Source organism: Gadus macrocephalus, chromosome 16, assembly GCF_031168955.1.
Source record: "Gadus macrocephalus chromosome 16, ASM3116895v1".
NCBI lineage: Eukaryota > Metazoa > Chordata > Actinopteri > Gadiformes > Gadidae > Gadus > Gadus macrocephalus.
This window is the reverse complement of record NC_082397.1, coordinates 6,953,226-6,979,867: the sequence shown is the minus strand read 5'-3', so window position 1 is coordinate 6,979,867 and position 26,642 is coordinate 6,953,226. Positions and strand designations below refer to the sequence as shown.

Sequence of the window (26,642 nt, the reverse complement as noted above, 5' to 3'; positions counted from 1 at the left end):
TCCTTTTGTTTGTGGCGTGATTGGCTGATGCCGTGTAGCAGGAAAGACCTGATTGGGGTGCGGTGTTTTATTTCAGGAATTTACTCTCTCAAAGCGTCATTCTGTAGACCTGTCTTGTTTTTTTTTACGGCGTTTGCACGTTGGCCTCACCTTTTGCCACTATCAAAGAAATGGAACTGTGTGAATGGCAAGAATGTTTGTCTTGCAGATCCTGTCGTTTGTTCTGCCCTTTGCTGTTTTTCCTGTAAACAAGCTGAAACAATAGGCTAACCTTGTTCTTATCATGCTGCTATCTGTGCGCCACAATGCTAACCTCTGAATGCAGATTTAAGCCTCTAATCTCCCCGACCTTGCGATCCTCTATTGCCTGCGATCCTTTGCAATTGACCACTATGTGTAGCGGATATTTGCCTGGATTATACACATTCTTTTGTTTGACTGGCAAGCCTTCGAAAGAGTCCAGTTCCCTGGATTACATCATCAAGCAAACAACCAATGAGGACTCCGCAACTTATTACCTTGCTATGATGACATTTGACAGATGATTGATTTTGAAGATGACGAACTTGTGAATTAAAAAGCCAAACTTGATTCATATAAACTGATATTTAGTGCACCAGAATGTGTGGTCTTTTAGTTTCCAGTAGCTGGCAACAGCAATATTTTAGTAGTATGTAGTCGGACAATGTCTTACTGTTGGTGCAATCCCAGTGAAATTATTTTATGAGGTACCATTGCCATGTTGCCACGCCCTATATCCCTGACAATATCCTGGACGGCATCCAATGAGCAGCCGGGGTCACCCCGAGACCATGGCGCTGCACACGCTGTCACCCCCCCCCCCTTCCCAGCTGATCCCGGGCCAGCTGTGGCATCCCATTTAGCCCCGATCCAGAACCAAACGACCAACCGGGCGCTCGCTCAGCCCAGGGCGGTCAGCTGGCCCAACGCGGCTCGCTGTAGGACAATGGAATCCGAGCTCTCTCGCTCACTCTCTCTCTCTCCCTCCCCTTGCCCCTTTCTCCCTCTGTCTCTCTCCCACAAGCCCCAGTGAGTGAGCGAGTGGGGAAACATTCCATTGGTAGGCCATTGTAGTCTGCTCGGCCAGAAGGAGGAGGGGTCTCTTGCTAAAGAGGGGGGGGGGGGTGGGGGGTGTACTTTGGGGTGGGGAGGGGGGGGCGGTCAGTGTTTAACTGCACTGTAATATTTTCCGCGTTGGAAGGATAAGGCGGTAAAAAGAATAGCTGCTACAAACATATTTTTAAGCACATATGATTATTTTTTACCCCTCAAATCAGCGGATGTAAGCCCCATGTTTAGTCGTTATGAGTCATACTAAGGACTTATATTCCTTATGCACATCTCCCAAATAGGCACATTTTCCCTGGATGTGATCACATGTTTAAAATATGTGTCCGATGTCAAGTATTAACTTTATATTGTACCTGTGTAATTCTTTAGTGTGGCTTCACGGATGTTGTATAACGGTACCGTCCAGCTTCCTCAATACTTCAAGCGGCTCTCATAATACATCACCCTACCCTAGAAAAGGTTTTCCGTTCACTGACCGTATCAGGTGACTAACTATCGCGACCGATGTTGGTGATGGCACTTTGTGGTTTAAAGGCCTAATCCCTTGTTATCTGGCAGGCGTTTATAAAGCTAAAGGGCTGACACCGAGGCTTTGGTACTGTCGTATCAACATGGAAGGGTTATGGACAGCGCGCCGTTGGGTACAACTTGGCTCAAGCTGTCGACCGATGTCCCGAAGGTGTAGTCCCACAACATCTGCAGACACGCACGCAAATATGGTGAACGGGGTGTTTCAATTTCTTGCCGTTATATTTGCTTCGCCCATCATATTCCTAGAGGCGGTGATCTGGAAGTGTGTTGTTGCCAAACACTGACTTGGCAAGCGGTAGTAAAGCCGTCATAAAGTGGCTTAAGGTTTCAAATCAAACCAGTGTGTCGAGTGGCCACTGTATAAATACACTCTGAAAGCTTCTTCAACCTGCTCAAATTCGTTTTTTCTTTGCTAGAATATCTCTATAAGGAAACGGGAAATGGTGTGTCCCCCCCCCCCCGCGCCCCGCGCCCCCCCGCCCTAGGCTCTGTGCTGGGCCCCCAGAGGTTCTGCTAGAACGTAGGACTGATGGATCTGAGATTACCAAAGCAGTGAATCCCTGCGTCTCCCAGGCCTCACTCTGGGTGTGTTGCACATCGTTCTTAATGGGCCTGGTCTTGTGCCGGGCATGGTTGTCAGGATTAGAGCATGGCATTTCCTTCCCAGGAACTCTCGTCAGCTACAATGGCGGATAAGGCCTTCCCTTTGGGCAGCTGCCAGTATCCATGCAGGGCGGTTCTCCCGCGCATGTAAGCTTCCTTTAAGTCGGGAGACGATTATAATCGAATAAAGCAATTCATTTAATTGTGTTTTTGTAGATCTACTGATGGCTTACGTAGCACAAAAACGCACTATAGCTCTGTGATTTTAAGTATGGCTTGTGCGTCGTCTGGTATTTTGAGATGGCCACCAAACAACCTCATGGCCTCATGGCTACAACCTGATTCTACCAGGTGCGTGTTGCAAGATATCTCTGCATAATACCTACTAGACCCGACTCATTCAAGAGTAGACAAGCCCCCAATCTTCTTTGAAACAGTTTTTGTTTTGTCAAATAGCTTTTATTTGATTTATTGTTCCCCCTAAGAGAGAGATCCCAACCTGTAGAGCGAGCTCGAACCACATGTGTTTTATGAGAGCAGGAGAGAGAGTCTGCTGGCTTCCAGGCAAGGCTTGACAACAAAGGCATGTGTGTTTAGGTGTGGCGATGTGTGTGTGTGTGTGTGTGTGTGTGTGTGTGTGTGTGTGTGTGTGTGTGTGTAGATGGCTGTGTAAATGGGTATTGAGGGTGGTGGGCTGTGTGTGTTGGAGTGTGGCGGGGGGGCGGGGGGGGGGGGGTCGACTTGCACTTGAAAATGAGCTTGGTTCCTTTTCGATTTTTTTCCAACAGTCTCATAGCTGTGGCACTCTCTTGCTTCTAAACACTGCAGAGTTAAACAAATACAGGTTGTTGCAGGTTATAATAGCCCTCTGTGAGCGTGTGAGAGACGGCTAGTAAAATCAAACCACTTTTGAAGGAAATTATTCTGAATCAAGACCCATTTTAAAATGGCGCGTTCTTCACCTAAAGGCACGTGAGCCCTTTTTGCATGAAGTTCTGAACACTACAAGGCAGGGAAAGGCGACGCATGCACACAACCTGCACTTTATTCACTGTGTGTGTGGGTTGTTGCTACAGGCGATCTCTTCGGAGAAACCTCTTGTTAACTCTATTCTCACCGACAGTCACACGGTGAGAAAACAGAAACAGTAAGAATGTGTTACAAGAGTAGACGGCCAAACCGCAGCGATGGAAATCTTGTGGAGAGCGGTGTTCTTAGAAACGGTTTGCCGCGCGTCTTGCTACAAGTGCTGTCTTGTCTGTAGTTGAACTCGGGGCACCAGCGAAGTTTTCACACATGGTGTATAGGTGGATGTGGTGGGCGGGGGTGTAAGCACCTGTCTGAGTGATGAGGTGAGATTGAGCGATAAATCATCGCATAGCTTGGTACTGGCAGACTCATGGTGAGCTTACATCATGGGAAAAGCCTTTTATTTTTATTTTATATGTTTTTGATCTGAACGACATCTGGTGGACCACCCTAACCCACGTGGAAACACACACTCACTGCCAGTGTAGCGATTATACCCATTCTACCCGAGCTCAGATGGTTAGATTATACACTGTTGTCATGGATGGCGGCAGGTGATGTGTGTGACCAGGACCTCAACCCGATTCTCCAACTTTTGCTTTGGCATGTCAATTGGCATGTCTGGTTGTGGACAGAGATACTTGTGGCAGCCCGTCTAGCCAGGCATGCTACACTGAGGCAGCTGCTCGTGGTACCAAGTCCAAATTGAAACTTCTATGTATGATATATAGCTAACACCTGATAAGAGATGATGCATGCTTAGTTGCCAGTGCAACCCAGCCCAACTTACATTATCTATTGATTGAAAGAGGGACAGGACCTTGTTTTAATTGCAGGGCCTCACGAGTGGTTACGTGTTATCCAGACCGTGCTTTTTTTGTAGCAAAGACTGACAATACTTTTCAAGTGTCCATGTGTCTCTGATTTCTTCTGCTAGCTCACTGCTATATTATTTAACAGCATGCTTACTAGGGCACTAGGCTAAAGGCCACACTCACTCACTCACTCACTTGAAAGTAGACATTTTCAAGTATATGAGCCTCTAGCACCTGCCAGTCGATTGACCAAATCCAGCAGACGGGAAGCAATCATATTAGGATGGGAGAGACATTGTAAAGGTAATTTGTGGGTAATGTTTTTCCACTTGGCCCAGCGGTTCCCTATCTCTCGGTGTCCGTCTACCCATATAAGTTCCACAACACATTACAGTATCATTAAATATTTAGCCCGACTGCCATGCCCCACTGAATCGACCGCAAACATTTAATCAATCCTCCCTTCCCTCAAAGTAAACCAACTCTCTCTGAATTCCTGCGCAGCACTCTCTCTGTCAGAAGTGTTTGTCGTCGACACTCTCGTGTTTCCTATCATCGCACAAGCTCTCTTTGGCGGCGGGGCATTCGTCTCCGTCTCCTAGGTCTGTGTGGTCATATGTGTGTCACTTGTGAGGTTTTTGTTTCCTCATTGTGTGTCAGGCATGAGTGACCATGGGACTACAAGTCCCATGTTTGAACAGGACCGTAGCCATGCAATCCAGCGATCACCACCGCTGCGCTCAGACGATATGTAATTTAGCTGCTTTGAGTCTACAGGCGCTGCAGAGTGATATTGTTTTGCTTGGGCCATGTGGTGGAGCCTTCCGGCCCCTGATCCTCTCACCGACTGGAGAGCCATGTGTTTGTGTGTCAGTGTATTCTGGGGACCGCTGCGGGTTTGATGATTGATCTCTGCTGCAGAGTAGACAGGGGGGGGGGGCCTTCGGAGACCGCATGCCATGAGGCCAAACGTCAGACAACAAGACAGGATGGATACACTGGCCCATCCTCGGGGCTGGGGGGGGGGGTAACCAACGCTTGTCCAGAGAGGACAGGGTTGTTTGAGGTTAGATGGAAAAATCGACAGGAATGGACCGACGGATAGAAGGGAAGAATTTGTTTTCCAATTTGGAAAATACTTGAAACCTCATGTGGCAATAGGATCCGGGGCGAAGCGTCTCGTATATGACACCTCGGCGGAAACACGAGGAGACGCAGTAGGAGGCTGGTCCAGAGATGGTGAGATTCTCTGCATCACATCGCCTCAGGCACATTGTAAAGCGACGGGCAATTAAGACCCCCAATCTGGTGCGATGGTGGACGAGACTGAGCTGTAGCACAGAGGAAGTGACAGTTCGTTGCTTCTTCCCAGTGGTATGTTAACAAGAAATAGGATCTGAACACGAAGGCCCGGACTCCCACCCCGCCATTAGCTACCGGGCAATCTGTCCCGATGAGAGGCATGTTCCACGTGTACTCCCAGAGTTCAGCCCCATTAGACACTGCAGTGCTGGTGGGTTGAGCCGAGCCTTCCTCCGAGCTTCAAGTAAAGTTATTTTATCTTCCACTGAGACGAGGCCTCTCCACAAGGCGGGAAAACACAGCAGGGTGCGAGACATGATGTTTGCCGCCTCCTTTCATAGGGAAGTGACAGAACCCAAGGGGGAGGGAGAGAGGGATGTGCTTCTCTTTTCTGTATCATTGAAATGGAAGGAAGGAAGGAAGTCCGTATTTTTTGTTGTTGTGGTTAACCGTGTGAAACATATCTTGGTCAAGGTTTGACTCGTGCATATATCGAGTGACTAGTGAAGCGTTAAACCGTCGGGTCCAATGTTAGCCAGGGTCATGCACAGTGGAAAACTTAACGATGAGGTCCACATGACCTGGGTGGAATCAAGTCAGACCAGCCTCCTATGTTTTGGAATGATGCGTAGGATGAATCGGCATACCAGTGGGTAGGGTCCACTGGGAGCATGCTGCTGATTCATCCATCATACATCTGGATGGACACGCCCATGGGTGATGTCGTAAATTTGTCCATTTTTAATGGCTAACCAACGTCACATCCTGTGGTAAAACAGGCACTCCCTTTTAATCCGATACTCCAGAGCATTTAGCCATCTTATTTAGGCAGCATGTCGGCTTTCTGTGTTACTGTTTGGCTATTCCCCACAGGCAGAAGGCTGGGGTAGTCGCGTAGCTCCCGTTCCATACGTCTCCCCCATAGCTTCTAATGCTGACCAGCGTCCCTCCCTCTCTGGGAGGAGGGGGGCGAACCCCAAGGTCTCGTGTCCGACCAGCCGATGCCTGCCCCGTCAGCCTAGCAACCACTTGTAAAAAGTTGTCGTCAGGGGCTGTGCACAAAGGCGCCTAGTGTAGACCGCTGGGTTTGTCCCGGTGCTGTGTGACACGTGAAACCCCCAATCAAACCCAGCCCTGCTGCCCTGCTGCCGCGGCGGCGGCGGCTGGGTTTTACTCCTGGACATGCTTGGCAGACGGAACACAGCGGGTTTCCAATACTGCTATACAATTGGCATGGGAAACGAGCATTTGGGCTGCATTGCCAAAAGCAAAAAGTACATTATGAACATTGAAATAGAACCATGACGGGCTAAACCGGCGGCCTAATGTAAGGTGAAAAGCACTATACCGAGTGATTCACCTTCATAAATGTAGTGTAAAAGATGGCGTCGGCTTTTGTCAGCGAAAGCCCACCACCACCACCACCAGCTGAAGAGGATGATGACGACGATGAGGAAGAGGGATAGTTTCCCACGGTGCTGAATGAGTCCGAGGGATGGATCTGTTAATGGCTCCGATCCTGCCTGATCCAATCAACTCGCTCCCTCTAGGGATTTCCCCCTCTCTCCTGATCCTCCCTCCCTCTGTGGCCCGACTGCTGAACATCCTGCTTGCTCTACAACCAATGCACGAGGACCACTAGGGAAATTGTGCATATATGGGTTAATGCAAGCTCTGTTGCAGCTGTGACGTGTGTGTGTGTGTGTGTGTGTGTGTGTGTGTGTGTGTGTGTGTGTGTGTGTGTGTGTGTGTGTGTGTGTGTGTGTGTGTGTGTGTGTGTGTGTGTGTGTGTGTGTGTGTGTGTGTGTGTGTGTGTGTGTGTGTGTGTGTGTGTGTGTGTGTCACACCTATAGCTGATGTTATTTGCAAGCATGCTTCCCTCTGTGTGAAGCTGTTGTTTCCTGCGGAGCTCTGTGACACGTCTCTTAATTTCTTTATCAACACTATAGCACCGATCGTTCGTGCATGCTCACTTCCCCTCAGTCCATTTAAACTCCTTCTTTGCATGAACTAGTGTAAATCTTGGTTCTCTTAAACCCTTTTTAAATAACCCTTTAAATCACCCTTTAACTCGGTCTTTAACCCTTAACTTATCAGTGGGAGGAGAAGATTCCTAGCAGGAAATTACAAAGGAATCTTCGTATCTTCCAGTACTTATTGACTCGGCAGGTAAAGCCTGTGGTTCAATTCCCTTGGCTGAAACAAATCAGACCGGATCAGAAATGCAGACCGCTTTGCTCCAACATACTATGACCTCAGCCAAAAGACAACCTTCATGTTTTAAATAAACATTTCACAACTATATATAGTCTTAATATTTGTATTATTTTATTATTAATCAATCATCTGATCTACATAATCTAAAACGATATCTCATCAATTTTATTGTAGGTAAGCATATTGCCCTGCGCACTCTCCCTTTAGTGAATGTGCCTTCATATAAGCAACTTTGCCAATGGACCTATTGGCACAAACATTCAAACTCCCCTCAGATGAGACCAGCAATCCCTTTCAGGGCTATTTTCTGCGTGTTTGAGCCCTACCTACCATCCTACTACAGTGCTCAGTGGTGAACCGGCCATGTAGCACTACCAGGCCCCAGACACATTGACTGAACCGCTCCAACCAAAGAGAGGCTGTGTGTCTGTGTCTGTCTTTTAATGCTGTTACTTACGTTAGCAGTTAGCTTGTCGGGTAACAAAAGGAATTTGGACTCAGTACTCCTCCTGAGTGTCTATGTGGCTGATATAGGCTACCATATGGGCCAAGCCCTAGGGTGTGTGTGTTTATGGATGCATAGTGGTCTTACACTGACTCACTCACTAATATAGTGTGGTTAATATATTCCTCATTAAATGGCAAACCTCAGCTTTTCTATTATAGTAACTTATTTGTGTGTGGATTTGCCTTATTAAAATCTGTGTGTCAGACATGGTCCAGTAATTAAGCTGTGTGTGTGTGTGTGTGTGTGTCTGTAAAACAAGCACACAACGTAAAGTAAAAGGAGCTCCAGGTAATTGACTTCCTCTCTCTCCTTCTTTCCTTTCCTCATCGTCTTTCCTTGTCTCCTTTACTCATACACACTCAACGCTCCAAAGGCCTAGGAGGGCATCTCACTCACACACCAATCAGGGTTTGCCTGTCTTTAGCCTCCATCCAGAAGCAGGAAATTGAGGCCATTGCAGACCCTATCCTCTCTCTCGCCCTCGCTCACCCCTCTCTCTCTCTGCTGTTTATGCTGCCCCATAGGAAGCCAAAGGAGCAGTGAAACGATGAGGGAAATGACGTTTCACATTCCTGCTCTCCAGAACATGCACGGTCACACACTTGAAACAGCCAGGTTATTTTACAAATGAGTCCACCTGATGGGTTTTCTAGTGTCTCTCTTGTTCACGGGCGTGGTCCTCATGTGATCAGTCAGGTGTGTGTGTGTGTGTGTGTGTGTGTGTGTGTGTGTGTGTGTGTGTGTGTGTGTGTGTGTGTGTGTGTGTGTGTGTGTGTGTGTGTGTGTGTGTGTGTGTGTGTGTGTGTCGTAGGTGAATTTTACCTTTGTTCACTAGGCATGTTCAGGTGCCTTGAGCATTTGTGTAATTGTGCACACGTGTGTGTGTGTGTGTGTGTGTGTGTGTGTGTGTGAATGTATGCGGGTGTGACTGCGTTCCTTTTTAATGATTGATATGGTTTCAGACATTGCTCCTTGTTGGCCTATTTCGTCACAGTTGTCGCGGTGAATGGCAGTTAAGTGTGTTGCCTTATAAGGTAAAAGTGAGCAAGGCAGGCAGGCAGGGGAGGGACAGGAAGAGCTTGTTACCGTGACAATGCTGTCTGCTGCCGGGCTACTGGGCCGGCCTGCAACACCCGTTTAGCCACATTGTTGCTGACATTCTCTCTCCCTCTTTCTCCCCCTTTCTCTCTTTCTTTCTTCCTCAGCATCTCTAGTTTCAGATTGTTTTATTATTAAAAATATTTTCCTGAAATACTTGGAAAAAGTTGTTTTGGGTTGTTTTGATGTCCAATTTGACATACTGTACATTTGAACTCTGCTCTTTCAATTTTTCTTTTTGTGGTCGAGCTCCTTTCCCTTGTTACATGACTGCTGACAGATGACGAGTATGATGGGAATGTTAAGTATGAGAACATGCATTCTGAAATGTCTGCTCAGATATGACACACGCAAACAATCACTCACACACTGACACTCACACTCTCTGCCTTACTTCTTTTAATCCTTCACTCTCATTGTTCTGGTTTCCTGTCCTGGTTCCCTAGCCTTGCTGGTTTCCTTGCCTCCTTCCAACCCCCTCTCTGAGGAATTTCAGCACAGAGGCGTCATATGGACTTTAGGCCCGCTGTGACTCTGGCGATACAGCTGTGTGTGTAGGGGGTGAAGTTTACGTTTAATGCTAAGTTTGTTTTTACAAGATGTCCATACTGATTTCCATTTAGCTAATATAACTGTAGCAACGTTTGCTGCAAGATAGGGGTGTGTGTGTGTGTGTGTGTGTGTGTGTGTGTGTGTGTGTGTGTGTGTGTGTGTGTGTGTGTGTGTGTGTGTGTGTGTGTGTGTGTGTGTGTGTGTGTGTGTGTGTGTGTGTGTGTGACAAACTGGCTCTGAGCAGTACCATCGTCTCAGAGTGGAACCCTTGTTCACCTCCATCCAGAAGGCTGTTGAGCTAGCATGTTTCTTCTTCTGTTCAGTGGTTCTTCGTCCAAGTGTCATGCATGTTAAAGCGAGCATAACACCATTGATATATCGGTGTGTGTGAACTCTCGTTTCTGTTCCATTTCTGCATCGCCCAATGTAGGAGTCTTCACTTCTCCATCGCCTGGTCAACAACTTCCCCTGTAAGTCCCTAAAGAGGAAATGAGGCTGCAGATTTTATATTGACGAGATGTGGTTCCCAGTGTATAGCCTGAGCATGCAGCCGTAACCTGGTCCTGGGGTTAAAAAACAGGAAGTAGACCAGTCCATGGCTGCAGATATCAGAGGCACACAAATACACACATTATTTCCAACAAGTTCACACGCGGACTCGCTACACCGAGGCTCGCTGGTGTGCACTGCTACGATGTCAGTCATGCGCGTGTCCGACCTAGCCCATCACTACGGCCCCGAGCGCATGAGTCAGGGCCCCAGGACCGTGGGCTCGGGTTCCTGTAGTAGGGGCCCGGCGCTGCTGGGGAACACACAGATGGATCTCCGTGGGCGTCTTTGTCATCATCAGATTTATTCTCCTTCAACACCTGGCTCCAGGGCTCAGTCACTGCTCGGTCGCAGAGATGAAACGCTTTTTTTTTTTTTTGTTACTCACCCCCTTCTCTCTCACGCCTCTACCTTTGAGCAGCCTCCTGGTCTGTGAGCACAGAGACCGGAATGTCAAATGACCTAGCTATCATATCTGTGGACCTCATCACCGGTTCTCAAATCCCTTATCAATAAAACAACAAATGCCAAACACCTGTGTGCGTGGCGCTGCAGAATTCTTGCTCGGTGGGTCATCCCAAAGCCCTGGTCTGACGCCTTATGTTGCCCTGTGGCCTTCTCAAATGAATCACCATGCATTATAACAAAGTCTTGTTGTGTTGAGATTCTGCTAGTGCTGTTCAGCCTTTAGATTGTATTGCTGCCAAACATGGAGGGAAGTACTGATGGCGGTGTTACTGGCAGTGGAAATATTCACTCGCTCACTCGATGTTCCAAGAATTGGATTGTTCCGAATGACCCTGGGTTATATATATTTGATGAGCACAGTGCTGTAACTTTGACACTAATGGCACGTATCTCTTCCCCTAAACAGCACTGGTTAATGTCGCAATAAACCACAGTTGAGGTACTCACGGATGTGTGTAATCGTGAGGTCTGTACGTGTTTGTGTTGTGTTGAGATCATTTAATTTCTAATCTCGAAGTCCTGGTCACCGTGAGTCAGTGAGTGACTGGAAACCTTTTCCGTTAGGAGTTGCCTTTCCCTGAAGGGCACCAGCGAAGTGGGTCAAAGAGATGTTTGTTTAACTCACCAGCGGGCCCTGTGCGCGCCCTGTGTGTGTGTGTGTGTGTGTGTGTGTGTGTGTGTGTGTGTGTGTTTCTGTTGACTTGTGATAGCGAAGCTTTGAGGTTTCCACTGGCTGTACCCCCCGAGGGCTAGAGAACGAACTGCGCCCATGTGCACTGTTGCAGTCTCTCAAGGTCACGTCCTAATGGTACATTTTGCCTTTTTTTGTTTTTACATAATCTAGGATTACGGGAAGTGAGAACAGTAGCTGTATGAGGTCTGCTGAATCATATCAACACGAGTCATAAGCAGAACGAGGCTTGGAGAGGGCGGTGGGGGGGAAAAGAGAGCAAGGATTCGGTTACTAAAGTTTGGTTCTGCCCCACTGCCTGAAATTCTAGAGGAGTTAATTAAAAGGGTCTTCATTCAGAGATTGTGAGCGACTGTTTCCTGTCTTCAACTCTATGATTCCTCTTGACTCTTGTTCTTTTCAGACTCCGGATTCTTTTCAGAGGTCACTTGGTGAGCATTCGTACACATTCCGCCCTGAAAGTCCTGCATGTTTGAACGTTCTTGTGACAAAGGACTTTATAAATAAATAATAACGTCCACACAATTCAACTTTTGAGTCCTCAATCTCCTTATCTTCCGTCAGAGTTTGAGTTAATACTGCTGCAGTTATTACAAACTCTGTAATTGCAAATATCACTCATTCTCTCTTTCCTCTGTAAACACGCCTTTTACAAACAAGTCTCATGAACGAGGCAAACTTTTTATTTGTTAATGCTAAACAATTCTCCCTATCCAAGGGCAGATTTATATAGGTTCTGTTTGCCTTCTGAAGAACACAATATCCATGTGGCCATGAATCACTGCTTATCTGTACGGCTCCCCATGTTGTCTGAACAAGTCTCCTATGGCCAAGGCCTCGTTCCATTGTGCCGGGTTGAATGGCAATTTCCAGGCCTTATCCATGACCCTGGTTTGGTCTCCTGGCATTACCCTGATCCGACGAGGCGCCTGAATGGGATCTTATCTGGACCAACAAAAAAGAAACACACTGCGTGCGTGCGTGTGTGTGTCTAGTAGACATTTAAAGAAACTGGCCTGCAATATGGATGTTATCGTCTATACATTTTTGTCCATCGGTATTCTCCACAAAAAATGCTGTCGGCAGCCTCGGTAGGTTATGGACTCGACTCACTGTTCGACTGCCGTTGAATACACAAATCAAGATAAACATACGTTCCATGGTTGGTAGTTAAATGACACATGACTGACCTCTCTGCGGTCACCCCGTGTCTCTGTGGTCGGCTTACATTACGGCTGCAAGCTAACCGTGCAGCGCTAGCATCTGCGGTGAACAGCGGCCTTCGCAGTTCACTCCCCCACCCATCCTCCAGAAATGCACCCCTGAGAGTCTAGGACTGACAGGCGTGTTCGTTGCATGTTTGTTTCATGTCTGGAAGTGGGCCGTGGTGGATGGATCGGTTACTTAAATCCATGGATTCCCTATCTGTCTTCCTGTAGAAGGCAGCGGTGTTTAGACTGGGCCGGCCCTCCGAAAACAATCGGGCCGCCATGGGGACAGCGGCTCAAGAGACGGAAGTCCAGAAAATGGATTTCGTTGTTGGGGCTGTGAGTGTGTGTTTGCAATGGAAAAGGGAAAGATAATTAGTTATCCGATGTTTTATTGAATCTCCAAACGTACTCTGTGAGGTACATTGTACCTGGGTCAACCGTGGCGCCTACGCTGATTGAAGCGCGTCGGTTTAAATGTTGACACTGGTGTCAAGATCACACCTCGGCTGAGTCACGGAGGAAGCAGTTGCACAGAACGAGGTTGTAAAGCCATTGCAACACCATGTATGTTTAGCTGAGGAGTGGCGATATAAACTCTGGTACATGTTGCGTACTTGTACTCCGATTTTTATGAGAAGAGATGAGATTCAAATGAATCTGAAATCAATATTTCTGTCCCATCTTCAGTATTTCCTGACCGGTATGGTTTAATTTCATGGCTGTTCATTGAGAAGTCACTATTGAAATCTGTTCCGAAATATTCCACAGCTAGACATGTGCTGAGCGACCTTGAACAAGTTCCAACTCACCAACGGTCCCGACATCTGGGCGGTGAGAACGTAGGCGGATGACCTAGTAAATCATGAGTTTTCAGTCATTTGTCGAGGCCTTTATTGACGCTTGCCTCACCTCAAGCCTTATCAAGTTCTCTCTTTATTATGAGTCACCAACTGTCAGGCCAGAGAGGAACCTGATCACTGCCCAAGCCTTCTAGAAATGTCCTGCGTCCCAGTTATGTTCTTCAGCAGTACATTGGAATTCAGGAGTAGGCGGTTTTTGTCTGATGGTTAAGGAGGAGAGGGGGAGGGGGGGGTCTTTGGTTTAGGAGACCGGACAGGCCAACAGGGAAAACAGCCTCCTCGTTCTCCGGCTTCCTGTCTAGAGAACTCTTAAGGGGAAGGAAGTCAAAGATGCTGGGTGCCGATTGGCTGAGAGAGGAATGTTGATTATTTGAAATACAAAGGGAAATAACAGACACGGACAAGCACCGAGAGGAAATCCACAAAAACGAAATGGAAGACCAAAGACGGACTCTGCTGACCTCTAGTACGAAGGCTATGAACCGTTTGGGCTATAACCCTAACCCCTCCTGCCCTGCTTTGATCCATCCATACCGGCCACACTGCCACAGGCTACTTCCCCTTTAAGTGGCAGTAAAAGCCTCTCCTTTAACGGTGTCATGTGGGGCTGTTCCTGTTCCTGTAGACCTCCTTTGGCACCAGGAGCAGCAGCAGGAGAAGGAGATGAAGGCTCATAGGAGCCAATAGGAGGAGGATATGGAAACCTATATCATTTACAGCGGGCCGAGGGAAAATCCCCCTTGTGAATTGAAAAAGGTTTCTTACATTAGAAGACATTCTTAAAGATGGTCCCGAACCCTTGAGAAAGGAATTTCCCGAGCGTTTGATATGTATTTGAGTGTCGGGCAGAAACCCAGAGATGAGCGTTGCTTGTCTGAACGTCTTACTGCCACCTGATGGATAGTGCTCTCCCAGAACACCCCACCCATCTGGCGCTCACCGCAGGCTTTAAACCAGCAGACAGAGAGGTGAACATGTGCTGCTTGACCTAGATCTCCTCACTTTATCCCTCTCCCAGGGCCTTTTCCATTTCCTACCCCACTCTGCTCCTCACTCCATCCTACCCACCTTATCGTTCCATTTATCTCTCTCTATCGCTTGCCCTTTCTCTCGTATACCGTTTCCTAAATCAATCTCTCTCTCTCTCTCTCTCTCTCTGTCTCTCTCTCTCTGTCTCTCTGTCTCTCTGTCTCTCTGTCTCTCTGTCTCTCTGTCTCTCTGTCTCTCTCTCTGAGCTTCTGTTTTCGGGGGTCCGGATCAAAGACTCCTTGTTCCGTCCTTCCCAGGACCATAGTCTCTCATTAACTCCCCCATCTCCTCCCCCATCCCCATTACCTGCTCTCCCCCCCGTTACATCCTCCTGCACTGACCTGTCACCCGACACATTAACCCCCCCCCCCTAGCTGAACCCACAATGAATCAGGTCTAGATGTGGGGGCTGTCTAGTGTAGCCATGCACTAATTGCCAATCGTACACAAGTTTGGTTTCTTCATTTAGAATCAGTCAAGCGCTGCCACAGTTTTCCTGCTTAAGTGCTTTTGAGCAAGGGTCAACTTTCTATCTAGGGAAGTTAATGCTCTATAGTTTATACTTTGTATGAACTTTGAACCCTATACATTTTGGTGTTTTTAAGTAAAGTACACAACTCTAGGTTTCGTCAACGTAGTTATTACTCAGGAAAACGAAATTGATTTAACGGTCTCCAAGGTTGGTGTCCTTTGACCCCACCAGGGCTAGGAGCCGTCTTGTACGCATTCTGAGGAACCCCCCCCCCCCCCCCCCCCCCCCCCACCATCAGCGCTCGCCACTTCAAAGGAAGTTCAGGAACGGCTTTACAACACTCTGCGTGTCTGTAAAAATATTTCTGGAAGGACGACCTGGCAGGCCATAAAAGGACTGATGGGGGAAGGGGTCGTACACGAGCTCACACGCACAACTGCACACACACAGACCCCCCCCCTCCTCCTCCTCACCACATACATACACACGCACGTACAGTAACAAAGACAGGAAGAGTCTTAAATAAAATGGCATGGGCTCTTGACCCTCTTCCTCCCTTTCTCCTCCTCCTCATTGTCTGCTCCGTCATCACTCCAACATATCCCACCCCCCGAGTTGGTTAATCGAAGGATGTGCAAACGGATTCTCCCTCTCTGCTCTCGTCTTCCGTCATTGACTGACAAATCTTTCCAAGACGTCTCCGAGCTGTGCTGTGGCTTTGGTCGCCATGGCGACGCCGCGGCGTCAACAGGAAGTCTGCTCCCATTGGCTGAGCGCACGCCCCCCCCGGTGTCCCACTCGCCGTGCGCAGGTCGCGGAGGCTAAACGTGTCCGCCATCCACGGGTATCGGCTTCCAGTTCAACCTCCCCTCCCCTCTTTCAATCCCTTTAAATCCTCCCTTCATCATCCTCCGCTGATTACTCTCCTCCCTCCGTTTAATCTACCCCATCCATCCCTCTCTCCATCCCTCCCTCCCTCCCTCTCCATCCGTCCCTCTCTTTCTGTCCACTCCTCCCTCTCTCCATCCCTCCCTCCCTCCCTCTCCATCCGTCCCTCTTTCTGTCCACTCCTCCCTCTCTCCATCCCTCCCTCCCTCCCTCTCCATCCGTCCCTCTCTTTCTGTCCACTCCTCCCTCTCTCCATCCCTCCCTCCCTCCCTCTCCATCCGTCCCTCTCTTTCTGTCCACTCCTCCATCCCTCCCTCCCTCCCTCTCCATCCGTCCCTCTCTTTCTGTCCACTCCTCCCTCTCTCCCATCCACCCCTCCCTCCCTCCCTTCTGTGCTGTTGTTTTCCGGAGCTCAGGGAGGGTAGGTGTTCCCCAGCCAGGCCCAGCAGACCGCCAGGGTTCATCTGTTGACTCCCACAATGGCAGGGCTCAAGCCCTCCGGCTGGCCAAGAACTACGCACTGCGTGTGGGGGGGGATGGGGTTGGGTGGGTGTGGACCGTCACGACAATAGTTGTACTTAACCGACTACCTGTCAGCACTTGAATCAGGAGGGAGGGCCGGTCTGTGTGTAAATCAGTGTGTGGGGGTGGGTGGTAATGATCACCCAAAGAACCGAGCGACCCTCTTTCTTCTCCTCGCCAGTCTTTTGTTTCTGTTCCTTTCTCTCTTTTCCAGCCCATCCCTTGCTCTCTGTCTCTGTCTCGGTCTCACATCGTCTCGGTCTCACACCATCTCGGTCTCTCTCTCAACCCCGCTCGCTCTCTCTCTCGCTCGCTCTCTCTCGCTCTCTCGCTCTCTCGCTCTCTCGCTCTCTCGCTCTCTCGCTCTCTCGCTCTCTCGCTCTCTCGCTCTCTCTCTCTCTCGCTCTCTCTCTCTCACACCATCTCAGTCTCTCTCTCATCCCCTCACTCTCTCGCCTCCCATTGCTAGCTTTTGGCCTCGTTCTATTTTCCCTCCCTCTCATCTGAGACGCCTCTCGCTCTCTCCTCCCTCTTGTTATCTCTCACCTCCTCTCGCTATCTCTCACCCTCTTGTTCAATTTCTCTCTCTCTCTCTCACACACCCATCCTTGCTCTCTCTCGCCCTCCACCTCTCCCCCTCGGTGTGTGTGGTTCTCTGGTGTGTGTGGTTCTCTGGTGTGTGTGTGGTTCTCTGGTGTGTGTGTGGTTCTCTGGTGTGTGTGGTTCTCTGGTGTGTGTGGTTCTCTGGTGTGTGTGGTTCTCTGGTGTGTGTGGTTCTCTGGTGTGTGTGGTTCTCTGGTGTGTGTGGTTCTCTGGTGTGTTCACCCGTTGGTCCTGAGCCCGGTCGGTCTCTGTCCTCTGGGGACCTGATCCAGACCCTTCCTCGGCCCCACCCCGTGTGGCCCCCGCTCTGGGGGTCATGGCGAGCGCGTGTTGGTCGGGACATACGGCGGCCCGCCGAGACACACGGTACTCCTGCTGCCTCTGCTACCGCTGCCCAACATCTGCTCAGCCAATCACACAACGAACAGCTCAGAATGCGCGTCGTGCTCTCCGTCTGTTTCACCTTCCATCCATTGACCTCTCTTCGTCTCTCTCTCTCTTTCTGCGTCTTGCTCGCTCTTTCTGTCTCTCTCTTTCTTTGTCTTGCTTGCTCGCTCTTTCTATCCGTCTCTCTTTCTGTGTCTTGCTCGCTCTTTCTATCTCTCTCTCTCTTTCTGTTTCTTGCTCGCTCTTTCTCTCTGTCTCGCTCTTTCTATCTTTCTCTCTTCCTGTTTCTTGCTCGCTCTTTCTATCTGTCTCTCTTTCTATCTCTCTCTCTTTCTGTGTCTTGCTCGCTCTTTCTATCTGTTTCTCTTTATATGTGTCTCGCTCTCAGTCTCTCTCTCACTTGTGTGTGGCAATGCACTCTTTTCGTATTCACACAGGCACTCGCACTCCTACTTGTGGGTGGGAGATCCTGTGAGGTGTATGTGTTTATGCGGGGGGGGGGGGCTGTATCGCATTGCTACTGTGTGTGTTTATGTTACAGGGGGGAGGGAGGTCTACGGTAGCGGGTCATCTTACAGCCGGACCCTGTGAATGGATCGGCTCGCAAACAAGACACGTCTTCACCTTAGCCTAGCATAGCGCTGGTTCTCTTAACTCGCCTAAATGGAATGTTCTTTTGGAATGTGCACGAGTTCTATTCGGACAGTTGTGGAATTCTGCTTGTTCTATAATGGGAGAAACTGATTTTTCTATTTGGTGTGTGTCTGTGGTTGTTCAACAGCTCAAATCAAGAATGGTATTTGTGTGTTGCTCTGGAATGCCATCTGAGAATGCCATTCAAGTCCCTCGTCAGTCCAGCACTCTCTAAGTGATCTGTTCCAGAATTCATGTTTATTTCTTCTTCTTCCTAAAAAAAATAAAAATAAAAAATCAATCCCAAGTCAATCCCTCGTGGGACACTTTGAGGGAACATTCGGAAAATGTTTCCCTAATCTTTTCCAAGTGTTGTCCTCCCCATGTTGTTCGAACGGTTGAGCTCCCGCTTACAGAACAACGTTCTATGGTTTCCGAGGGAAGGAACAGTTGAAGCGTGCGCCTGTTCTGCTGGAGAACGCTGTGGGGCTGGGGGTGTTCAGAGCAGGCCCTGCGCCCGGTGTCGGGCAGGGGCTGGTGACAGCTACCAGCCCCCCGCTACCTCGCCACACGCCAAGCCCTGCTCTGATTGGGCCGTGTGTTTGTCCAGGAATAAGGAGGGCCGTGTCAGGCAGCCAGACCCTACCAGACCGGACTGGGCCGGGTCTCAACGAGAGGCCCCGGGGCCGGGCCAGCACGCGTTTGGCCTCCTGCTCCGCTTCGGTCGGTTTGACCGACCCCTGCCAGCCGGACTCTTTATAAATGTCCGTGGGATCGGACTGGACCCAAGTGAAAACCGGTTCAGCATCGCCTCCTCCCATCCCCGGGAGGGCTTTGACTCCCAACTTTGTTATTCGAATATAATTCGAATATCAAAAAATGCATAAAAATTCGAACGAATATTAGACAGCCCTTAATATTCGAACCTGTTATGGGCAGGCCAAGAGGGAGAGACGTCGGAGAACCCCACGCAGTCTATTCATGATATTGTAATGACCATGGAAGAGGCAGTGAAAGCCCAATCCAGGTCTTACTGAAGGCATTTAATGGTCAAAATATGATTGATAAATATTCAAATATATTTTAATATTAATATTAATAAACAAACGAACTTCGAATATGATTTTTGGTCAAAAGTCAAAGCCCTAATCCCCGGGTTTACACCTGGTTTTTGGTTTCCATTGGGTTTAGGTGGACACTGTTCACACAGGGAATTGGACTGTGAAGGAGCTCGACCGCAGGCCTGAAGTCAATCAAATGGACCGCTTGTTTAGCACATTTAATCGAGGTTGATGAACTAGTTTGATTTGTTGACATCCCATTCAGACCAGTCGCACTGGTAGTTCTGTTTCTGCTCCACCGCTTGAACCCTGTGTCTGGGAATACCTTGGGGACGGGTGGATCTACAAAATCAGAAGCACACACAATGTGCTAGTGTCTCCAGGAAATGTTTGGCACAGCAAGAGACAGACGAGCAAAGCTGTGATGGTATAGCAAATGTGTGATGTATCAGTTTTACCCAACATGGTGTATTAGACACACACGTACAATATAGGTGTGTCTCATTCCTCCCGGAAAGATTGAGTTAAACACATTAGTCAACCGCCTTGCCTTCTTTAGTGTGTGTGTGTGTGTGTGTGTGTGTGTGTGTGTGTGTGGAGATTGTTGTCTAGCATTCCTGGTTGGGGAGTGGCCTTCGTGTTTGGTCGTTCGACGAGGTGCACATAGCCTTACGTAATTCAGTGCGCAACATTGCCTGTCACAACCTGTAGGCGATTTTGCATTTGTTTATCTAGCCCTATTTGTATTGCATTCTCTCTTTTTACATATTGTCTCGTCTAGCCTTTGAAACGTGGGGAGGAAATAAAACGGAGTGTTCCTAGTTTGTAAGCTCATGGTGTCCATCGGGAAGGTGAGCTTTGACCCGTTTAGCGCTTAGACTGCGATGGTCAAAGTGTTGCGCTTTTGTGCGCGCAGGAGAAGGAGCGAGGGGGGGGGGGGGGGGGGAAGAGAGAGGGCGGGGAGACAGAGAATGAATGGGGGAGAGAGTTTGAGAGTGACGGGGAGATCAAACGGCCGATGGTGGCGGCTGTGAGGCTGTAAAGAGGAGGTTGTATATCAGCCATGGGGGAGGGAGGGGAGGAGGCGAAGGGTGAGGCTAAACGCTTCCAGACGGGCCCACAGCGTCCCCCGTCTGGAGCCGTGTGAACTCTCCGTCCAGCCGGAGAGCCATCGGGCCCTGGCCATCGGGCCCTGGCCATCGGGCCCTGGCCATCGGGCCGACCCCCCCACCCCCCCCCACCCACCCACCCACCTCCGAGGGGGGGCGACTCGGACTCACGGGCCACTCAGACCAGGCTGAAAGGCACCTCTGCCCTGGTGAGCTTTAACCCGGCTGAGCCACTGGGCTGGTTAACGGTTTAGGGGATGTTTTTATTTTTTTTACCCACAAAGGTTAGGAAGCCATTTTCTGTTCTGTTGTGCAATACATAACGTTGGCTGATATTGCAAAACATCACACTGTTCTCAAACCTGCCTTAAGTTCTGAACAAACTTTTCATGTTTCTGTGTTCTGTGTTTAGGAATATCCCCATGTTCCTAAAAACTGTGTTCAGGGAAACGTAGGTTGTCGTTGCACGTTGGTTTTGAACCGTGGCCTAGCGTGTTTCTGTGGGGATCGACGTGTCCAGCGGGACCCTTCAGGGACCCCTTTACGTTATCTGTACTAATGGGGATCAACAAGAAAAGGAAAAGAGAACCACAAAGTCTACATTGAAAAATGGCGGAACTTGCAACACACAGAGGGGATTCAAAAGACGAATTAATGTATTTGACGGTAATGATAGAGGAACTATATTAGAGGAACTGTTTGTTGAAACACGGTATTTTCCCTAATTGACTTCCTTACTCTCAGTTCACATTGTGTGCATAGCAATGAGCCTTCTTCTAAACAACATGGTGTTGCCCCGCCTCATAAGTAAAACATGCCGTGTGTGTGTGTGTGTGTGTGTGTGTGTGTGTGTGTGTGTGTGTGTGTGTGTGTGTGTGTGTGTGTGTGTGTGTGTGTGTGTGTGTGTGTGTGTGTGTGTGTGTGTGTGTGTGTGTGTGTGTGTGTGTGTGTGTGTGTGTGTGTCACCCTTCCAGCACAAGTCGTTCATTGCGGTCGACGCAGCCCACTTTAAGTAGATATGAATCCTGTTGCTGCATCCAATATTCATGCGGGTGTTCTGAAAAACATTGGGGTCACAGAAACATAGCTGAGTGAACGTGAGACATAAAGTACATGAAGAGAGAGAGAGAGAGAGGGGGGGGGGGGGAGCGAGCGAGCTAGGATAGAGACACTGACATTCATTACCGTGTGACCCAGGCACAAGGCAGGGCTGCTTGTCGGAGCCTGTCCCAGTTTAAACAGGGCCACCACGCCTAGATCTTCCCCCACTGACACAACCCGGCCAGGGGCAGGAAGCAGCGTCGTGTCCCTGGTGGAACAACCAGAAGCCCGGGCTGAGACAGAGCCCCATGCAGGGGGGGGGGGGGGGGGGGGGGTCGCCTCCTCTGCCCTGAAGCCACGGTCACCCAGACTTCAAACTCACCGCGCCTGCTGCTGCTGTAGACGCTCCAGGATGTGGGGACGAAGAGTCGAGTAAGCAGATGGGGCTGGGCGACGTTGGAGCGTTGATTTAACTCGGTCATCACGTTGTCTGGACGCAATTAATTCAGACTACTAAACTGGGTATCAGGATAAGACGAAGTCTTCATGAAATGAAGATGCAATACCACTCCAAGGCAATAAATGCGGCTCCCGAGTTATTGCCCAGCCCTTGTAAAGGAGCTGTCCACGTCCCAACATGTTGGTAGTCGTAGTCCTCCTCCTCCTCCTCCTCCTCCTCCTCCTCCTCCTCCTCCTCCTCCTCCTCCTCCTCCTCCTCCTCCTCCTCCTCCTCCTCCTCAGGGGAGCAAGGATCAGCCCCTGACAGCCTGGTTCAATTTCCTGTCTCTGCTCCGCCACTTCCTGTCAGAGAAGGCCTGCTGCTAAATGCGTCTGCTCTCCCAGGGACACTGTGTGTGTTGGGGCCAAAGCATTGTCTGTGCGTCTATCCATCCATCTCACCCCCCCCTCCCCTTGCGAGTGTGTTTATTTGTGTGAGCTCCACCCTCCCTCCCTCCCTCCTCCCCCCCTCCCTCCCGGGACCCACTGTGTCCAGTCTGGGGGAGGGTCAGGGCGAGTGGGGCTGAAGGGGGCTATTATCCAGGGGCTCAATGATCCCTTTGTGCCCACGGCCGTGGTTCAGGGTGAGGGGGGTGCAGGGCCGTGGCCAGCACCCTGTCATAATGTTGTTCCACCCATGGAGACAGACACACACACACACACATGCATACAGGGCGCACACACACACACCAACACCTGCCCTGTCCATGAAGTGCAAAGGCAAACCATTTAGAGGGTTGTGTTCGCAATGAGCGACAGTTTGACGCCTCGCCCGAGTGACACTTTCTCAACGTGAAGTAAGCACTTCAGTCGGGGGAGCAGCCTGGTTCCTGTAGTTTGTCCGGGGGGTCGGGGTCTGCCAGCCCAGTCTTCTGTCTTCCATCCGTATGGAACGGACCCTGTGATGCTAACTGGTGGGGCTGATGCCCGTGTGGGACGGGGGGACGCCTACAATAGACTACAGGCCTGCGCCGCCGCCGCATCCTGACTAAAGTGTGTCTCTGTGTGCCCGGGACCACTCCCAAATAATAAAATGATTCGAAACACATTTCCAGCGGAATCTCAGCCGACTGTGTGTGTGTGTGTGTGTGTGTGTGTGTGTGTGTGTGTGTGTGTGTGTGTGTGTGTGTGTGTGTGTGTGTGTGTGTGTGTGTGTGTGTGTGTGTGTGTGTGTGTGTGTGTGTGTGTGTGTGTTGGATATAGCGCAGTATCTTTATTTAACATGCGTGACAGATAATGATTGGGTGATGGTTTAGGCCACCGCAAGACGGCACTTTCATAGAAGCCTCGATTAGAAGCCCTGCTTCCACACATGTGGTCGTCACATGGATACGGCTCCATTTACTGTCTTCATGAGATGGATTAAAGGTCTCTAGTTGCTCCACGATCTGTCGTGCCGTGCTTGTACAATAACGGCTGCGGCAACTTCCTGTTTCCTGTGTTGTCACTTCCCGTGCTGTCACAGCGACCTCTCCGCAGACCCCCCCCTTCCTGCCGATTGAATTCAAATCTACTTTTATTCGTCGATTCAAAGCGGGATATTCAAAAAAACAAACAATAAATTCCTATATAATGAAAGTGAATTTCCTGCGTTTGTCTTGTTTTTCAGACCTTCACCGCATGGTGCAACTCGCACCTGCGCAAGGCCGGCACGCAGATAGACAGCATCGAGGAGGACTTCCGAGACGGCCTCAAACTCATGCTGCTGCTGGAGGTCATATCGGGTAAGCTCTCCCCCATCCCCTAGCTCTCCCCCAGCCTGCTGGGTCCTGCACGGGCCGCCCCGACGATATGCGTAGCCTGACAGTGGGCCTTCCTGGGACCCCTTCTCAAACCGGCATTCTACTCCAGCTGGGCATTAAGATGTCAAACATTGACGGTTGTAACGGAACAATATTACATTCTGTCATTTAGCACACGCTTTTTCCCAACGCGACCATACAAGTAGGGCAGCGGCGAACCGTCAAAGCGTGAAATCTTAAATGACTAAAGGTTTTAAATGGTGCCTGTCAAAATGTTTCTCTACGGCTTGGGTCTCTTTACACTGAAATTACCCCAAGACATTGATTGATTCTAATGGTTGTATCGGAACAATTTTCTGTCAAATCAACCAAATTAACTTGTGTGTTTAACATTTATACTACATTAAATAATTTAGCAAACACTTTCATCCAAGGCAACTTAAAAGTCGGCAGTCAAAGCATAAAAGTCATTATAGAAGATTTACTCTTCAACTTGCATCTTCTACCCAAGTCTTGGCACTGGTCTTGGATGTCTGTCACGTGAGCTTATTGTCTGTGATGTTTACAACCAAACAACATGTCATTTTACAAAGAAATCTCACAATGCGGAACAGGTTAGGGGCGGGCAAGTGAGCTGTCAATCACTTTATTCTTCCTGCATTGGTGGTGATGACGGAGCCAAACCCTGGTAGGGACTCTTGTCTCCAACCTTCATTCAATCACGTTTCACCTGCTGTTCGCTAACACCTGAGCCTAGCTTGTTAGGCTGGTGGGCTAATTAATCAAGTCAGCCGTTCCAATTAGAGACTGCAGCATCGCTAGGGAACCGCACTGCCGAGCGGTACGCTGACCTGGATCGGGTGCCACGAGCAGGCTCACCACGACAGCGATACGTCTTGTAGTGACGGGGCTTCGACTCTGACCTGCGTTCTTATAGTGCACGGCTTTCTCTCCCCTACCACAGCCCCGTCCTCATTCACCAACCCACAAAATATGAACAAGAACACATGTTGGGTTTTTAGTTCTAGCTGTGTTTTGTGTTAACGGTAGCCAATGTCACAACCGCTATTGAACGCTGACGGGCTCGGAACCAGAGAGAAAACCCTGGCATGTCCTGTCGGGTAGAGACCGGGCCCAGGCATGTGGAACAGCAGGTACCTGGGCTCTGTGGTAAACGGCAGACATTCTGCTGAGGCCGTGGAAAACACGCTTTCCCCCAGTCACCGCTGGCTCTCATTCACTCAATGCTGTCCACCTTGCATTCCTGTATCCTGTATGTCTGAGCACTTGTGTCTGTGTGTGTTTTCTGTGTGTGTTTCTGTGTGTGTGTGTGTGTGTTTTGTAGGTGAGCGGTTACCCAAGCCAGAGCGAGGAAAGATGAGGGTCCACAAGATCAACAACGTCAACAAAGCCTTGGACTTCATCGCCAGCAAAGGAGTCAAGCTGGTGTCCATCGGAGCTGAGGGTCAGTGGTTTAGAAACACGCACACAAAGGCCCACTTCTACCCCTTACCCCTTCCCCTTACCCCTTACCCCTTACCCCTTCCCCTTACCACTTCAAAACAAGGGGGAGGGGGAGGGGGAGGGGGAAGGGGTAGAAATGGGATTGGGCCAACATCTCACACACAGTCTCACACACACAAACAGTATCACATACACACCCTCTCTCTGTCTCCCAGGTTGGACAGAGGTCGTTGACCGCACCACTTAATAACCCGGGTGTGTGTGCGTGTCCACGGTGTGAATACACAACCAATAACAAATGAGCCTAGGGTAGTGTCCTGTCCAGTATGCAGTGGTGTGCACATTTTATGCATTCTCTAGCGTCAGCCATTTTGGCTCACCCTCAAAACATCAGAGAAATCTTTCCACAGTTATTTCTTGGGGTCAGATATTTTTCTGCTCTTGCAAATATTGTCATTCACAATCCTGTTAAAATAATGGATGCACAAAAAAAAAGTTGGAGCAGCTTATGGGTGTGATATCTTCCGGTCCTGTATGTAGCATTGCTTGGATTCCACTGGGTTTTGAACTTTAGATTTCTTCATCAAACGTCTACCTCGACCAGGTTATCATCTTTTGGAGGTGAAGTTGGGTTTCCATGTTGGAATGTATGCTTTATTGTTTAATGGAGCATACCACACAAAATTCCTTCAATTCAAGGTAGTGTTTGGAAGATAATATACGATTAATTTCCCTCCAAAACCTTGTTTGTCCGTCTGTCTTCTTTACCTGTGACCTATAGCTGTCCATAGACATACAACGGTGTATTTAATGAAACGTATAGTGGTCTATAGACATTATTAACACATATATTGGTAACATGTAGTAGTCCGTAGGCTCATTGTCGTAACCTTTACTATTAACATAGTTTATTACATAGACTCATAGTGATTCACTGACATGTATATTAAAATAAGCGGACTTTAGATTAAAACTTGTACGGCGTTAGCATATACTTGACTCTAGTAGACGCATCACATGCTCTTGCAGGACTGGCCTGTTTCTTCTCTCAATACTTTCCTTCCAGTAACTCTGCTCTTTTTCCAACTGGTGACCTTCTGTGGGCTATCTGTTCATGGTTAGCGTGTGTGTGTGTGTGTGTGTGTGTGTGTGTGTGTGTGTGTGTGTGTGTGTGTGTGCGCACACTTGGGTGCAGTACGAGGTGATAGGGCTCGGTATCCAGGTCGGTGTGCATGAGTGTGAACGTGTGTGCGTGTGTTCAACAAAGACACAGCCACTGCTTTGTGATTTAGGGGACTGTTCAAGGACCTCTGTTCTATCCCAGATCAGAGCTTGTTTATAGTAGAGAGGAAACATTAAACTACCATTCTCCTCGTCGGTCCTCTCCTCTCATCTCTCTATGATGAGAGGAGAGAGTCTCTCCCCTAGTCCCTCTCCCCTACTCCTCTCCTCTGGCCCTTAGTATATTCCTCTCTACCCTAGTACACTCCCACCGCCCCTCTTCTCTCTACCCTAGTACACTCCTCCCTCATCCCTCTCCCCCAGTACACTCCCCTCTCCTCTCTCCTCGTACTCTCCCCTCTCCTCTCCCCAGTACCCTCCCCTCTCCTCCCCCCTCTTCTCTCACCCCCTCTGTCTCTGTCTAACGAGTGTGTTAATTGGGGGAA

General features: G+C 49.3%; 1 protein-coding gene and 2 long non-coding RNA genes across 3 annotated transcripts in view; 2 read left to right on the top strand and 1 right to left on the bottom strand.

Annotated features, from left to right (window-relative positions):
* LOC132474472 (alpha-actinin-4-like) overlaps positions 1-26,642 on the top strand; it is a 50,728-nt gene that overhangs the window by 3,982 nt on the left and 20,104 nt on the right. The window contains 2 exon segments of the mRNA XM_060075198.1: positions 23,379-23,493; positions 24,857-24,976. Coding sequence (XP_059931181.1) covers positions 23,379-23,493; positions 24,857-24,976 — 235 coding nt within the window.
* Positions 1,174-9,978, top strand: LOC132474522 (uncharacterized). Its single transcript, XR_009529669.1, has 2 exons — positions 1,174-8,811; positions 8,909-9,978. It is a non-coding gene; the product is annotated as an uncharacterized LOC132474522 (long non-coding RNA).
* On the bottom strand, positions 19,687-20,511 carry LOC132474520 (uncharacterized). The gene is made up of 2 exons (XR_009529667.1): positions 20,345-20,511; positions 19,687-20,299 (listed from the first exon to the last, which is right to left on the bottom strand). It is a non-coding gene; the product is annotated as an uncharacterized LOC132474520 (long non-coding RNA).